The sequence below is a fragment of the Clarias gariepinus genome, chromosome 27, assembly GCF_024256425.1.
Source record: "Clarias gariepinus isolate MV-2021 ecotype Netherlands chromosome 27, CGAR_prim_01v2, whole genome shotgun sequence".
Taxonomy (NCBI): Eukaryota; Metazoa; Chordata; class Actinopteri; order Siluriformes; family Clariidae; genus Clarias; species Clarias gariepinus.
Window position 1 is genome coordinate 24,002,417 of NC_071126.1, and position 17,600 is coordinate 24,020,016.

Here is a 17,600-nt window from a genome sequence, read left to right on the forward strand (position 1 = left end):
ACTGCGTTTACACTCACACTTTGTTTACACTCCCACTGCGTTTACACTCCCACTTTGTTTACACTCCCACTTTGTTTACACTCCCACTGCGTTTACACTCACACTGCGTTTACACTCCCACTGCGTTTACACTCACACTGCGTCTACACTCCCACTGCGTTTACACTCCCATTGCGTTTACACTCCCACTTTGTTTACACTCCCCCTTTGTTTACACTCACACTGCGTTCACACTCACACTGCGTTTACACTCCCACTGCGTTTACACTCACACTTTGTTTACACTCCCACTTTGTTTACACTCCCACTGCGTTTACACTCCCACTTTGTTTACACTCCCACTGCATTCACACTCACACTGCGTTTACACTCCCACTGCGTTTACACTCCCACTGCGTTTACACCCCCACTGCGTTTACACTCACACTGCGTCTACACTCACACTTTGTTTACTCTCCCACTGCGTTTACACTCCCACTGTGTTTACACTTACACTGCGTTACCTCTCACTCATACCCCATTAACCTTCACACGGACTTTACACCTACTTAGTTTACACACACACATTGTTTACACTTCCACTGCGTTTACACTCACACTTTGTTTACACTCACACTGCGATTACACTCACACTTTGTTTACACTTCCACTGCGTCTACACTCACACTGCGTTTACACTCCCATTGCGTTTACACTCCCACTTTGTTTACACTCCCATTGCGTTTACACTCCCACTTTGTTTACACTCCCCCTTTGTTTACACTCCCACTGCGTTTACACTCACACTGCGTTTACACTCACACTGCGTTCACACTCACACTGCGTTTACACTCACACTGCGTTTACACTCACACTTTGTTTACACTACCACTGCGTTTACACTCACACTGCGTTTACACTCACACTTTGTTTACACTCACACTGCGTTTACACCCACACTGCGTTCACACTCCCATTGCGTTCACACTCCCATTGCGTTCACACTCCCACTGCGTTCACACTCCCACTGCGTTTACACTCCCACTGCGTTTACACTCACACTGCGTCTACACTCACACTGCGTTTACACTCCCATTGCGTTTACACTCCCACTTTGTTTACACTTCCACTGCATTCACACTCACACTGCGTTTACACTCCCACTGCGTTTACACTCCCACTGCGTTTACACTCCCACTTTGTTTACACTTCCACTGCATTCACACTCACACTGCGTTTACACTCCCACTGCGTTTACACCCCCACTGCGTTTACACTCACACTGCGTCTAGACTCACACTTTGTTTACACTCCCACTGCGTTTACACTCCCACTGTGTTGACACTCACACTGCGTTACCTTCACTCATACCCCATTAACCTTCACACGGACTTTACACCTACTTAGTTTACACACACACATTGTTTACACTTCCACTGCGTTTACACTCACACTTTGTTTACACTCACACTGCGTTTACACTCACACTTTGTTTACACTTCCACTGCGTTTACACTCACACTGCGTTTACACTCCCATTGCGTTTACACTCCCCCTTTGTTTACACTCCCCCTTTGTTTACACTCCCACTGCGTTTACACTCACACTTTGTTTACACTCACACTGCGTTCACACTCACACTGCGTTTACACTCACACTGCGTTTACACTCACACTTTGTTTACACTCCCACTTTGTTTACACTCCCACTGCATTCACACACTCTGCGTTTACACTCACACTGCGTTTACACTCACACTGCGTTTACACCCCCACTGCGTTTACACTCACACTGCGTCTACACTCACACTTTGTTTACACTCACACTGTGTTTACACTCACACTGCGTTACCTCTCACTCATACCCCATTAACCTTCACACGGACTTTACACCTACTTAGTTTACACACACACACACACACACACACGGTTTAATGTTCCACAGCAGGGATTTTGGTGAAGCACAACCACATCCGATGAGTCATAACACAATTCTCTCATTCTGTAAACACACACACAGTTTTTCCCTTTTCCACTAGTTTACTGTACGTGTGCAGGAGTGAAGTTTTAGACACAGAGCTGTCAATCGATCATGTGTGCTAATTAGACATTAGGCCACACCCCCTCTGAGAGGTGTGTTTGGTGTGTTTAAGGGTGAACTGCATCCCATTTACAGTCTGGGCTTTTCCTTTAAACACTGCTGGACTAACCCAGCTAACACAGCTAACCCTAGAGGGGCAAGAAAAAGCATGTGAACCGTTTGGAATTTCATGGTTTTCTGCATTAATTTGTCCTAAAATGTGATTTAATCTTCAACTAATTGTGATGACAAATATACTGAAAGAATAATAAAAGTCTAAAATAATAACACAAAAAGCTCTTCTCTTGTCGCTGTATTAGAACACTCAGTCCTGAGATCTTTATACAGTTTAAACATTCTGTTTTCCTTTATGTACTCTAAAATGCAGAAGTGAATAAAATCATCATTTAATCTGATTAGAGAAATGACTGATATACAGTAAGAGATATAGATTGTGTGTGATGTCCGAGCTCACGTGTGTGTGTGGTGTTTGAGTAAATACACAGAGTCTGATGTGAAAAATAAACATTTCATATCCATTTTAATGTAGAACACAGAACACACTCAGATCAATACTTTAATAAAACCAGTTTACAGTGAACACATGCTCAGACTGACGAAGCTGAAACCCTGACGCTCGGTAAAGTTTTATTAAACACATCACAGCCTTGTTTATCACTGAAACTTTACAGGTAAATCAGTGTCAGGATGTTATTTATTACTATAGGACATCATATCCTGGTAAATGTACAGTCTGTTAATGCTTTCTCCCACTGACTACACGACTCCGTCCACGCTTTTCCGTTTCTCACTAATGCCCTGAATAAAAAGAATACCAAAACGAGTCCTCTCAATGAGAACAAAACTATTGGCACCCTGTAAATCATGGAGGTTTCCGTCTCTCCATTAGCAGTTATAAAGTTTGTGGGTGTGGCTAAATGTAAATCATCTCAGTAATTAAAGGCGAGTTGATAACAATAGTTAATAAACAAACATTCATGAGAAATAAACATTCATATCTGGAGTTATAAATCTGTACGGAGTGATGGATGAGGCTCAGTGTCAGGAGGGCAGCTTATTCAGCTTCACTAACACATCTATAACACCTAGCTTTCATTATTAGCATAAAAAGTGGTCATAAATAAAATAAAACAATACACACACACACACAATGTCCATAGGACTTAACAGCACAGTAAACCAGTAAATAAATAATAATAATAATAAAATAATATTGTAAACTGTAGCTCAGTATCAGTTTTACAGTTTTCTGTTTTTCACTCCATAATAAATGATTTATTTCTTTCACTCTCAGTCATCAAACCCTAACAGCTGTACTGACTGGAGGCGCACCTCTAAGCCACGCCCCTACTGAAGCCCCGCTATTGAAAGCCACGCCTCCTGTCTGTGATTCTCTACAGTGTGATTAACAAACCTTTATTAAGCTCCAGATGTGTTAGCTTCTTCACACTCATCTTTTGATTGATTATTTATTTATTACTGTGTTATTTATTTATTTACTCCTCAGCACCACGCTGTTGACGTGATCAGAACATTAGCGGTCCGGCGCAGGCGCCTTCCCTCATCCGGCTGTGTGGCTCCGGGCTCTCACACACACATACACACTTGTTCCCAAAGAACTCTGGTGTGTGTGTGTGTACCCCGTGTCTTATCTGCAGGTTTATCCAGAAGTTCCTCATGTCTGTAGCTCTGAGCTGGGCTGTGTGGGAAGGCGGGGTGACATGGGGAGCTTGTTGTCCAGGGGGCGTGGCCTCAGCATTTTACAGACAGCCCCCCAAAAGAGGCGGGGCACAGGGGGGCTGAGCAGGAGGAACACCCAGGGGTGGAGGATGGGGTTCCAGGATAGCATCAGGAGAGCCGTCCGGTCTAGTGTTTTGCCAGAGTTGATATACACACAGATCTGTACGGGGAGGGGGGGGGGGTAGTGGGGGGAGGTGTAAGGGAGGGAGAGAGGGAGAGAGGGAGAGAGAGAGAGAGTTTAGCCAGTTTTATCGAGTTTTATCGGTGTAATCTAGTGAGTTGGTCCTGGGTTTCACAATAACATGGGGGGTGGGTGGGGCTTATTTGATTGACAGGTTTATGCTTGTCTATCCAACACAAACACACACTCAGCATGTGTAAACAAACCAGAGAGAAAATATTCTCAGGAAAGCAACTTGTTATAGAAGCTGACTTCCTGTCGAGTGTGTTTCACCCCAATGAGTCTAAACACGAGAGATTATTCAGGGGCAAGAACACACATGTGGGCTGTTTGGAATGTCACGGCTTTCTGCGTTAAACCGTCATAAAATATCATCTGACCTCCATCTACGTCAAGAGTGTTGACTGATACACTGTGCCTGAAATAATAACACAAAGGAATCCTGATCGTTCATGTCGTTATTAGACACTCATTCAACAATTAAAATACCAGTGGAGAAAGTAAGTGAACCCTTGGAATTAATAACTAGTCCCCCCCTCCCCGGCAGGAATAACCTCCACCACTCCACCAGGCGCTTCCTGTAGCTGTGGATCAGATACACTCGGGAATTCTTCTTTCCCTCTATGACTGTGCGCTGGCCACGCCCTGATGCAGCGTTACAGTTGGGATGATGTTTTTATGATGATGTGCCGTGCCCTTTTTACACCAGATGTAGATCTGTGTGTTCTTTCCAAATCGTTTAATCCTAGTTTCTATGGTGCACTAAACATTTTGCAGATTGCGCTGTGGATTCTTAATGAGATCTTTCACAAGCTCCAGGCGTGCACAGTGTTGTTTTTAATAAGCAGTGTTGTTTTAGGGTTAGGATTAGAGATAGAGTAACCCCAACCCAAACCCTAATCCCAACCCTAACCCCAACCCTAACCCTAATTCCAACCCCAACCCTAATCCCAACCCCAACCCCAACCCTAACCCGTCCTTTGTCCTTGTGACACTCTACTTGTTTAATGTTCTACAAGGTTCCAGTTTTTCACTTCTCATCACCACCATATGTGTAATATAACAGAGTATGAAGGTAACAGCAGTAGACTTGTAATAAACAGATATAAATAAAGAGTATGAATATCCCGTAAACATCCGAGTGTGTGTGAACTGTGAATCCTGTTAGTATTTGGATGTCCACAGGTCCATTGTTCATAAGGTGATATTTATCTGAATGTATGTAAACGTTCAGTAGTTCTGAGTTTGAGCTACTTTAGACTCATGAACACAGATGTTTATCAGGACATTTTGACTGGGCGCCAACTTTTCCCAACAGTCCCAAAGTGTCTCCTAAAGCAGCTCTAGTCCACACCTTCAAACTCATTGTCATAACAAGACTCGACCCCTGACCCCTGACACTAACACCTGACCCCTGACACTAACACCTGACCCTGACCCCTGACACTAACACCTGACCCTGACCCCTGACACTAACACCTGACCCTGACCCCTGACACTAACACCTGACTCCACTGGGAGGTTAAGAGGTAAAGAAATCCCAGGATTCACACACTTTTTCTACTAGCACTAGACCAGAATCATCCGTGTTATTATTTTAGACACATGATATCAGTCAACACTCTGGACCTGATGAGATGAAGATCAGATCACATTTTATGACAAATTATTGCAGAAAACCATGAAATTCCAGAGGGTTCACATACTTCTTCTTGCCCCTGTAAACACACACACACACACACACACACACACACACACACTGGTTCTTGTTGAAATAAATCAGACTATTGGAGGGACTCCGGAAGTGGGCGGAGCTTCCCAACCTAAATGAGCTGCATGCAAATGTGCTGATTGTGTGATTTATATCTGAGTTGTAACAGCTTTCAGAACGTCACCCAACAGAGAGTGTGTTTCTGATGACATCACAGTGTGAACAGGCTGAAGCAGGAAGTCTCATACATACACACACACACATACTGTACACTCATACACTCATACACACATACTGTACACACACACACATACTGTACACTCATACACACATACTGTACACTCATACACACACACATACTGTACACTCATACACACACACATACTGTACACTCATACATACATACTGTACACTCATACACACACACACATACTATACACACACACACATACTGTACACTCATACACACACACACATTGTACACTCATACACACACACATACTGTACACTCATACACACACACACATACTGTACACTCATACACACACACATACTGTACACTCATACACTCACACACACATACTGTACACTCACACACATACTGTACACTCATACACACACACATACTGTACACTCATACACACATACTGTACACTCATACACACACACATACTGTACACTCATACACACACACATACTGTACACTCATACACACATACTGTACACTCATACACACACACACATACTGTACACTCATACACTCATACACACATACTGTACACACACACATACTGTACACTCATACACATACTGTACACTCATACACTCATACACACATACTGTACACACACACATACTGTACACTCATACACACACACACATACTGTACACTCATACACTCACACACACATACTGTACACTCACACACATACTGTACACTCATACACACACACATACTGTACACTCACACACATACTGTACACTCATACACACACACATACTGTACACTCATACACTCACACACACATACTGTACACTCACACACATACTGTACACTCATACACACACACATACTGTACACTCACACACATACTGTACACTCATACACACACACATACTGTACACTCATACACACACACACATACTGTACACTCACACACATACTGTACACTCATACACACACACACACATACTGTACACTCACACACATACTGTACACTCATACACACACACATACTGTACACTCATACACACATACTGTACACTCACACACACACACACATACTGTACACTCATACACTCACACACACATACTGTACACTCACACACATACTGTACACTCATACACACACACACATACTGTACACTCATACACACACACACATACTGTACACTCACACACATACTGTACACTCATACACACATACTGTACACTCACACACACACACACATACTGTACACTCATACACACACACACATACTGTACACTCACACACATACTGTACACTCATACACACATACTGTACACTCACACACATACTGTTCACACATGCACTCATACACACATGCCGAGTTTTGATAATGTGACACCATCGTGTCTGAGCGTCTGAGCGTCTGATCTCCAGTCACGTCCCATCAGGGGGCGCGGATCGACCGGTGCAGCTCCAATATAAATATAATAAATCATTTTAAAACATCCATATTGTGGTCATACACACACCGCAACACAAAAGAGTCCGGGGTCATGAATAGACTTCATCTCCAGTACTGAGTGTGGAGGTTTAACTTTAATAACCTGTTATTTACATGATCTTATTTTAGACTGTTTATTTTTTCATTGTTTATTTTAATAATTCTTCTGTCTGTCTATAAAGCACTATGTACACAGCTGTGTGTGTGTTCACACTGAGAGCAGTCTGTGTGTGTGTGTGTGTGTTTACATTTTAATTATGTCATGGCTGAAGCGTGAGAAAAATGCACCTGCTGAAATGTGTGTGTGTGTGTGTGTGTGTGTGATTACTGATCTTATCTAACAATACATGTATTCTATTTACTCCTAAATGTTTCTATAATAGGTTTCATTTGTTTTGTATAATGTATAATTATTACTGTTGTTAATAATAATAGTAATAATAATAATAATAATAATATTATGACACATGTTGTGTCATAATAATGGAGTGTATAAACTGTGTGAACAGACAGAACACACACACACACACACACACACACACACACACACACACACACACACTTAGCTCTGTTACTGAGATGTGTGTTCAGGTTAATAAATGCTCAGATCTGTTGATCTTCAGGCTTCATTGCAGACAGGCCCTGGTCTGATTTACTGAAATCTGATGTTTTGTCAGACTGTTTACGTCATCATTTCAGTGTAACCTGACATTAATCTGAACAGATCCCGCCCATAAACCCAAACATGTGAGAACAGGAACAGTGAGTCCCGTGACAAGATCAAGCTCGCTGTAAAAGAGGAACTGGTTATTCAACCACGTCTTTAGTTTAGCACTGTCTCTATACACTGCTCTAAAACCTTCCCTGAGGTCTGATCTACTCTATACATAAAAGATCTGACATTTAATCTACTCTGCGTCAGATATTTTCACTACGAACTACTCTGTATAATGTATAGTCTATATGTGGCCTGATCTACTCTATCAGATACCTGCAGTCTGGTACAGTGGAACCTTGGATTACGAGCATAATTTGCATTTCAAAGCACTCGTAAATCAAAGAGAAGTTTCCCATAAGAAATAATGGAAACTCAAATGATTTGTTCCACAGACCAAAAAAATTAATACAAAAAATAATTAATACAAAATATAAAGTAAAAATAAAACAAATTAACCTGCACTTTTTAAAAATAAATCCAGACAGATGAGTGTGTGCGCGCAGGCACTGTGTGTGTGTGTGTGAAGCTTAAGTAGGAGAACCTTTCTCTTATTTGAATTACACACACACACACATTAACGGAAAGACTGTTTTGTCTAAAAAATGAGCAAGCAACATCGCTAATGAAACTCACGTGAGCGCATACTAACGGAATCACTGCTGTAAAGTCAAACAAAGAAACAAATGAACCTGCACTTCACCTTTGAAAAGAATCGCGGCAGAGCAGTGTTTCTGTGTAGAGCAGAGTGTGTGTGTGTGTGGCTGAAACAAAGAGACAAAATGGATCTTTAACCTCCCTAATGAGACTTGCTTTTGCTTTACACGCGCACTGTACACATACACAAAATTAAATATGTTTTACACACACACACACACACACACACACGGTCACAGTATTATAGTAAACAGTACACATGTGCACGGATGTTGATTATACCAGTAAGAGACGCGCACTAAGACCCAGCAGGGGAGATGATTACCCACAATTCCGCAGCGCAAGAGAGAGAAAAAACGTTGGCTCAGTTGTGATCACGTGACGCACGGCGTTAAAACAAGAAAAGCATGCGTAATACATGATACTCTGTACTCGTACACCAAAGCCTGCTCATTTTCCAAATCAAAATTTATTAAAAATATTTGCTCGTCTTGCGAAATCGTGTTACTTGTAATCCGAGGTTTCACTGTACATTCAATATAAGATGTATGTGGTCTTACCTGCTCTCTCTCTCTCTCTATATATATATATATATATATGTCTGTGGTCTGATCTAGAGAGTTGGGCAGCTGTGATTTTATGTTTTAGCACCCAGTCATCCCTATCAGACAGCTTCCTCCTGCGTCCACAGTTACTCCTGTTGGATGTGTTCGTCCTTCTTGGTGGTATGCTGACGTTACCCTGGATACCGCGGCTCATGATACATCACAAAGAAATTAAACCTCCAACGCTAACTTGGTCAGGGTTTCAGTTTTATTGTCCAACCCCTGTATGTGGTCTGATCTACTTTACATAGGATGATTGTGGTCTGATCTACTCTATATAACTCCTTGAGAACAATTCTCTCTCACATGTTTATTCTCATCCACTGGGTCTCTGGAGGAAGGAGCTCTGAGTTTGGACACGCTGACTTTATACACAATAAAGGATCCAACCAATCATAGGTAAGACTGCTTTATTGCTATCAATCATAACAAAGAAGGTGGGATTTATTGGAAAAGACAGAAAGCGGAATCTAACATAAAGAAAAAAATACTTCAACCATACGGAGCCGCCCGAGAGATGTGAGGGGGAATAAATAGATTAAATTTCCCCCCATGACTCCTGTCGGGTCCTGAAGAACACCTTTCCACATGTCATGAAAGTTTTATTCTGATTAAACACTCTGAGCATGTAAAAACACATCCTATCAGATCAGCGTCCATGTAAACAGTTACGCTGGAATCTGTAAGCAGAATGAAATCATTTCAGAGCGAGACATTTTGTTCACGTAAACAAAGACAGAGTAACCGCAGGAGCGGAAACATCAACGCTAACGTACTGTTAATTTGCTGTTACGTTTACTTATTGCGTTAGACACCGACACTGCTGCGCTGCTCCAAGTGTTACTCGGGTAATGATGTTACAATCAGCACAATCAGCACACCTGAGAACCAATCAGCATGGACCGTTCCCTTTGGTTTTGTACCAATGTACATGTACGTCAACATGGATATCCTTTCTCTTTAACTAGAGAGAAAGGGGCGGAGCATCGTCCAGGAGTGCTCCAGCAGCACTACATCCACAGTACATCCCTAACCTGAAATCATCCTCCATCACTCCTAGCATGACGCTGTAACAAATTAATGTCAATTTGTATAAAAACTGATTTATTAATTTATTTCTTTACACATCATCCACAGGGCTGGTGCTCACCCTCACCTGGAGCAGAACCTCCTGAAGGACCTGAAACCATCACTCCTACACTTCCTGTTCCCTGAACTCTAAATCTGTTGTTCTGATATTTCAGGTGTGATTTAGAATGGATAATGGATCTCCACGCCCTGCTCCATCACTCTGCCTCAGGGAGATCTTATCTAGATAGATCTTACCAGGTCTTATCTTAAAGATCTCACTCCAGTGTTTCCCACACACACAGTGTGCTGCAGCAGGCCACCCATGAGGTCTAAAGAATAAGGAGGGTGAACTGCTGCTCACACACGCGCTGTAGAGACACAGCTTCACACAGTGAGGCGCTCTTCCTTATAAAACACCTCGGACATCACACTGTCTATTTAAGTTTTCTCAAATGTCATGTAGAAACAAAGTTAGCTTTACTTTTAAAATGTGTCAATTTTACTGGTACCAGAATAATGGAATGACATCGCAAAAATGCGGAATTCGCTAAATTTACAAATTATTATTATTATGTCACTGAAACCGTGAAAAACAACCATAAAAGCCAGTAATCTTGTGTGAATGAGTGAATCTGTGCTGTTTTTTGCTCAGTCATGTGTGTATAGTTGGTAAAAATGAAGTAACATCCAGTTCATGACATTGTCTATATGGCGCTGATCAAAGCACACCTGTGTGTATAAAGATAACTCTACACTTCACACTCCTGACCCCCATATATTTATTAAAACACAGTAATATGAAGAAGGGCTGAAATGCTCTGGTTTAAGAGCTACAGTACAGTACCCGCTCCGACACACCACGTCTTTATACACCAAGTGTTTAGTTCTGAAGTCTTTCTCGTCATGTATAAATATGTTGATTTATAGGGGAGGGTTAGTAGGTCGGATCCCTGAAATGTGAAATGAATAAAAATATCAGATAAATAATAATATAGTGTTATTGTGTTATGTATGTATTGTTTGTTGTATGTAGAAGGTGCTGACACACTGTACACCACCGCAGGTATATTTCACACCTGTGGGAAACACACGGCCAAAACATGGTGTTGGTGTTAAATGCTCTTACCTAGGTGAAAAAACATCAGAATTTTCAGACCAGATCATATAACACCATTTGTTATAATACTTAATGCATACGTTATTTTTTTGTTTTCGTTTTTTTTTTTATATATAAAATATGTGTGGTGGTGTAGTGGTTAGCACTGTCGCCTTGCACCTCCAGGGTCCGGGTTCGATTCCCATCTCTCTGTGTGCATGGAGTTTGCATGTTCTCCCCGTGCGTGGTGGGTTTCCTCTGGGTACTCTGGTTTCCTCCCACAGTCCAAAGACATGGATGTTAGGTTAATTGGCGTTCCGTAATTGCCTGTAGTGTGTGAGTGTGTGTATGTGCGTATGTGTGTGTGCCCTGCAATGGATGGGCTCCAGGCCCTCCGCGCTCCTGAGTACAGGATAAAGCGCTATAGAAGATGAGTGAGTGAGTGAGTGAAAATATGAATACACATTTATTTTTTATCAGATCAAAAGAAACAGATTTGAAAAAATACAATTTTGTGCCTTTTTATGTTTTAGTTTCTGTTACTTTTTAAAATTTAAATCTTTTAATGATCTTGATTGTCATTCAGATGAAACTTTAGATTTAGATTCCACATGAAGACATAAATCTGATAAAGTGTATTATTTTAAAATACTAAATTGTTATTGCAACATGAATTTGACATGGTTACAGACACTACAGATTATTTGCTTTTTAAGCTTTTACAAAAAAACATCTCTCATGCAGCGCACTGACGTCGTCCTGGAATGTTAATGGTGTGTGTGTTAACAATAATTATTGAGCAGCTTACAAAACATTGTGAGTGATGTTATGATTAATGCTGTGAGTGATGAGTGTGATGTGATAAGTGTGATGTTATTAATGTGATGTGATGAAGATAAAAATGTAAGTCGCTCTGGATCAGAGAGTCTGCCAAATGCCTAAATGTAAATGTAATGAGTGATGTGATGAGTGTGATGCTGTGAGTGATGTTATCAGTTATGATTAATGCTATGAGTGTGATGTTATGAGTGTGATGTGATGAGTGTGATGTGATGAGTGTGATGTTATGAGTGTGATGTGATGAGTGTGATGTGATGAGTGATGTTATCAGTGTGATATCAGTGTGATGCTGTGAGTGGTGAGTGATGAGTGTGATGTTATGATTAATGTGAGTAATGAGTGTGATGTGATGATTAAGGCTGTGAGTGATGAGTGTGATGTGATGAGTGTGATGGTTCCTCACCACGAGCGGAAGTGAGCAGATGAGGAAGCTGATGGTCATGAAGACGAGCAGGACCAGGTGCTCGAGCTCCTCGGAGAGGGTTCGTGTCCGCGCGGGGTCCCTGAGCCTGCGCGCGGAGCCCCGGTGCACCGTGCACCTCCGGTACATCTGCACGAGCTGGTAGATGACGCAGGCGTTGCAGAGCACGGTGCACGCGATCATGAGGAGCATGCAGGACGCGTACAGGTTCTTGTAGACGTGGGAAGTTTGCATGTCCACGAAGCACCAGGTCCCGGGACAGTACTGCACGTATTCACCGAACCTGAAGAACGGCGCGAGGCAGAAGAGCGCGCCCGACGCGTAGACCAGCGCGAGCGCCACGTACCCGCAGCGCGCGTTCAGCCGCCGCGCGTAGAAGTAGGGCGCGGACACGGAGAGGCAGCGCTCGAGCGCCATGCACAGCATCAGCGCGAGCGTCACGAGGCTCAGGAACGTCATGGCGAAGCCGAAGTGCTGGCACGCGACCTCACTCCCGCCCAGCGCGCGCAGGGACTCGTTCCGCGCGTACGCCGCCATCACCAGCGGGCTGACCGAGCACGTGCCCAGCAGGTCGGTGACGAGCAGCGCAGTGAGCAGCACCGGGAACAGCCGACCGGGACCGGCGGCGGGAGCGGCACCGCGCGCGCTCCGAGCCCTCCTCCTGCGCCGCCGCACCTCCAGCAGCACGAGCGCGACCGCGTTCCCGAGAACCCCGGCGGCGAACATGAGCGCCGAGATGGCGGGAGAACCCCCCCGGACCCCCCCCTCCCGCCCCCTGCAGAGATCCGTACCGTTCCTCTCCATCTCACCGCGCGCGTGCGTGTGTGTGTGCGCGGGTTTATCCACGGCGGGAGAAGGTCTCCGTGCCGCACATCATACACTCTGTCTGTGAGTGAGAGAGAGAGAGTGAGTGTGTAAGGCGAGCACACACGAACAGGAGGAGGAGCTCGTGCAGGCCACGCCCCTCTACAACACGCCCTGATCACAGTTTTTTTTTTTTTTTTTTTGCAAAACATTAAAAAAGTTTCCTAAACTCTTATCGCACCATCAGACCTAAAACACACAACCGGCAAAACGGTTCATCTCATGCACAAAATCACACAAACTAATATTAAACACACAATAATAAACTACCACAGTACACTATGTCCAGCTAAACACTGCACACATGTTTAAAAATCTAATAATTATTCAAAACAGTAACACATGTTCTCTTCCAACAGGAACATTAAGTCATAACACATGGACAAAAAAACACTTTCATCAGCTGAAATGACAGAAACTGCTTTATTTGATGTGTCAGGTCTGCCCTTATATTAAAGCCTCTCTACATTTTTGTTCTCTTGGGTTTAGTAAATGCATTCATTTTGTTTCTTTTGCTGCAGAAATTCAATACAAAAAAGCAAATGACCATCTCAAAGTAGCTTTATAAAATGTACAGTTTATGTAAAAAAATACAGACACAGAACTGCTGCAGTACAGACTTTATGTGCAAAAGGACATTACTGCAAGATATACAAACAGAAAAAGCACCAGAATTATAATAAAAAAACAAAACAAAGGAATCTTCTACAGTATTCAGCCCGGTCTTCTGCATTTGGCCACATGTTCTTATCCACATCACACCTAATATCTTCTCTGGCAAGGCATCATGGGAAGAATCTTTTGGCATGCCTTATCCACCCCTGGCAGTGTTTAGCTGTGATGTCTCGGCATGCAGCATCCATTGCATCCAGGAGGGACATTTGGTCAAAAACCTTCCATCTCCAGGCTGAGAAAAACCTATATAATATATATATATATATTTGCATATTCATGACAAACCCCTGAAAAATAAATGTGTTACAAAATAAACATTATACAAGAATTTGTATTAATGGTCTTGACGGCTGTCTCGTGCCGAGGGTTTATTATAATAGTAATATCATATTTGATAATAATAAACCTATGAATTTATGTTCATATATAATATTTGATAGCGATTATATATATTGGTATATATGCAAGATACTTTTCTTTTCCCACGGGATTCAGTTCGCCTCAGTCGTGCTCTTTAACCAATCAGATGTGACCTCGCCATTTCAACCAATCATAATCCGCCAGGAGCCTAAATCCTGTTTACATGAAATAAAGCTGCTCTCGAGCAGGGTCAAGCTTACGGATATGTTGCTATGACAACAAGTGTGAGAAGCGCATCGAAGAACGAAACAATCCAAGATCAGGACAAATCCACAACAATCAAATCCAGCGACCTAGCGACGTACGAACAACAACAACAACAACAACATCAGACTGCAGTGTGTAGAGTCCCGTCTATAACAAACATACAGTAGCTGTGGTCTGACAGTGACAAAGCAAACATGCTTTGTTTTTATGTTGATCTGTACTTTGAGAGCCACAAACAGCCAGAATTAAATTCATTTAATTCATTTGATTCATTCACACTTACATTCCATACAAACTTAAATAATTCTTTTGATTGTGTAAAGCTGCTTTGCGACAATGACAATTGTTAACAGGACTATACAAATAAAACTGAATTGAAATTCCCTGTGTGTGTGTGTGTGTGTGTGAATTTTAAGCCTTTAAAAAGTTTAATGAGTTTAATTAAATGCAGCTCGTTTCTTATATAGTTTTCTCACCCAGGTGCAGCGTTTAAACACTACAGACTAACTTCAAATACAGGAGTTTAACATTCAACATCAAATTACAAGTTAAACACACAAAGATACATTGTTACTGAGCAGCGCGTGTCATCTGCCAGAGTTATTAGGCCACCTTTACCTCTAAAGTTTGGACTTCTCAACATTAGATCCCTTACGCTAAACCAACCGTCTGCTAGCTGCATAGAGTCGTCACTCAGGGTTCACTCTATTGAGACTGTGTCTGTTCCCCGAGCTAAAAACAAATTTAGAAAGACTCAGAAAGTCTGTTTTAGTAATTTAATTAGCATAAAGACCACAAACTTGGATCAGACTGAATGCGCAGCCGGCACCTCTGATCTGAAGCTAGGACTGTTAAATATTAGATCTCTCGCATCTAAAGCAGTTAAAGTTAATGAAATTATCACAGATCAGGAGTTTGATATACTCTGTTTAACAGAAACCTGGATTAAACAGGACGAGTATGTAGCTCTAAATGAAGCTAGTCCTCCTGGATACAGCTACATACACCAGCCTCGGTTAACTGGTAGAGGAGGAGGCGTCGCAGTTATTCACAATGATAATTTGACTATTGTACAAAAACACGGACACAAATTTAATTCATTTGAAATTCTTTATAGTAACATAAGTGTATTTAACTATATTAAGTCAGCTCAGTCGATCCCGCTAATTGTCATTTACAGACCTCCAGGGCCGTACTCGGAATTTCTTAGTGAATTTGCAGATTTCCTCTCAAACCTAGTCGTTTCTGTAGAGAAAGTGTTAATTGCTGGAGATTTTAATATTCATTTTGAAAACCCAGAAGACCCTCTGAGAACTGCATTTATGTCTATACTGGACTCGGTAGGAGTAAATCAGTGTGTAGTAGGACCCACTCATAAAGCAGGTCACACTTTAGATTTAATAATATTATTTGGATTAAGTATAAGAAATTTATTCACAATACCACTATCTGAAGTTATCTCAGATCACTATCTTGTCTCATTGCAAGTGTGTCACAATAATAATGTACACACAGCGCCGCGCTACCGTATGAAACGTACATTCACATCAACTACCAAACAGAGTTTTATCAGTAATCTCCCAGAGTTCCCAACTTCGATTAGATCACCGTCTGACCCCACAGAACTCGATCAGGCGACTGAATATTTAGAGTCGACATTTCGCTATACCCTAGATAATGTAGCTCCAGTCAAAAGAAAAATTATTAGAGATAAAAAACTTGCTCCCTGGTATAACGATCACACGCGCACTTTAAAACAGACCGCTCGGAAATTAGAACGTAAATGGCGTCAAACTAAATTACTAGTATTTCAAATAGCATGGAAGGAGAGCATCCTGAACTATAGAAAAGCTCTTAGTGTAGCTAGATCAACATATCTCTTCACTCTTATAGAAAATAACAAAAATAATCCTAGATTCTTATTTAATGCTGTAGCCAAATTAACCAGAAATAAGACCACTGCAGAAATCTCCACAACAACATCATGCAATAGTGAGGACTTCATGAACTTTTTTAATAATAAAATTGTAAATATTAGGCATAAAATTGAGGTTTTGAAACCGAACAATGTAATTGATGCAGATGTTAATCTAGCCATGTCAGACCAGAACCTAGAATACTTTACTCCCCTTGAAGAGAATGAACTAATTTCACTCATCTCTTCTTCAAATTCATCAACCTGTATATTAGATCCTGTACCGACACATTTTCTTAAACAGATAGTACCAGCAATAATAGAACCCCTGTTGAGAATAATTAATTCTTCACTCAGCATTGGATATGTTCCAAAATCTTTTAAATTAGCAGTTATCAAACCAATAATTAAGAAACCTGACCTCGACCCCTGTCAGCTGTCCAGTTACAGACCAATATCAAACCTCCCCTTTATCTCTAAGATCCTGGAAAAGATAGTAGCGGAGCAGCTATGCTCATATATACATAGGAATGGCATACATGAACTGTATCAGTCAGGATTTAGGCCTCATCACAGTACAGAGACGGCGCTCGTTAAAGTAGTAAATGACATTCTATTGGCCTCTGATCAGGGTTGTGTAACTATGCTTGTATTACTTGACCTCAGTGCAGCTTTTGACACTGTTGATCACGCTATTCTTCTTCACAGATT

The 17,600-nt window shown here is 41.8% G+C and overlaps 1 protein-coding gene across 1 annotated transcript; it reads right to left on the minus strand.

The window, feature by feature from the left end:
- Positions 1 to 2,573: 2,573 nt before the first annotated feature.
- Positions 2,574 to 13,685, minus strand: ptger2b (prostaglandin E receptor 2b (subtype EP2)). The gene is made up of 2 exons (XM_053488610.1): positions 12,791 to 13,685; positions 2,574 to 3,979 (listed from the first exon to the last, which is right to left on the minus strand). The coding sequence occupies exons 1-2, from the start codon at positions 13,610 to 13,612 to the stop codon at positions 3,755 to 3,757; spliced, it is 1,047 nt and encodes a 348-aa protein (XP_053344585.1). The 5' UTR covers positions 13,613 to 13,685; the 3' UTR covers positions 2,574 to 3,754.
- Positions 13,686 to 17,600: the final 3,915 nt, after the last annotated feature.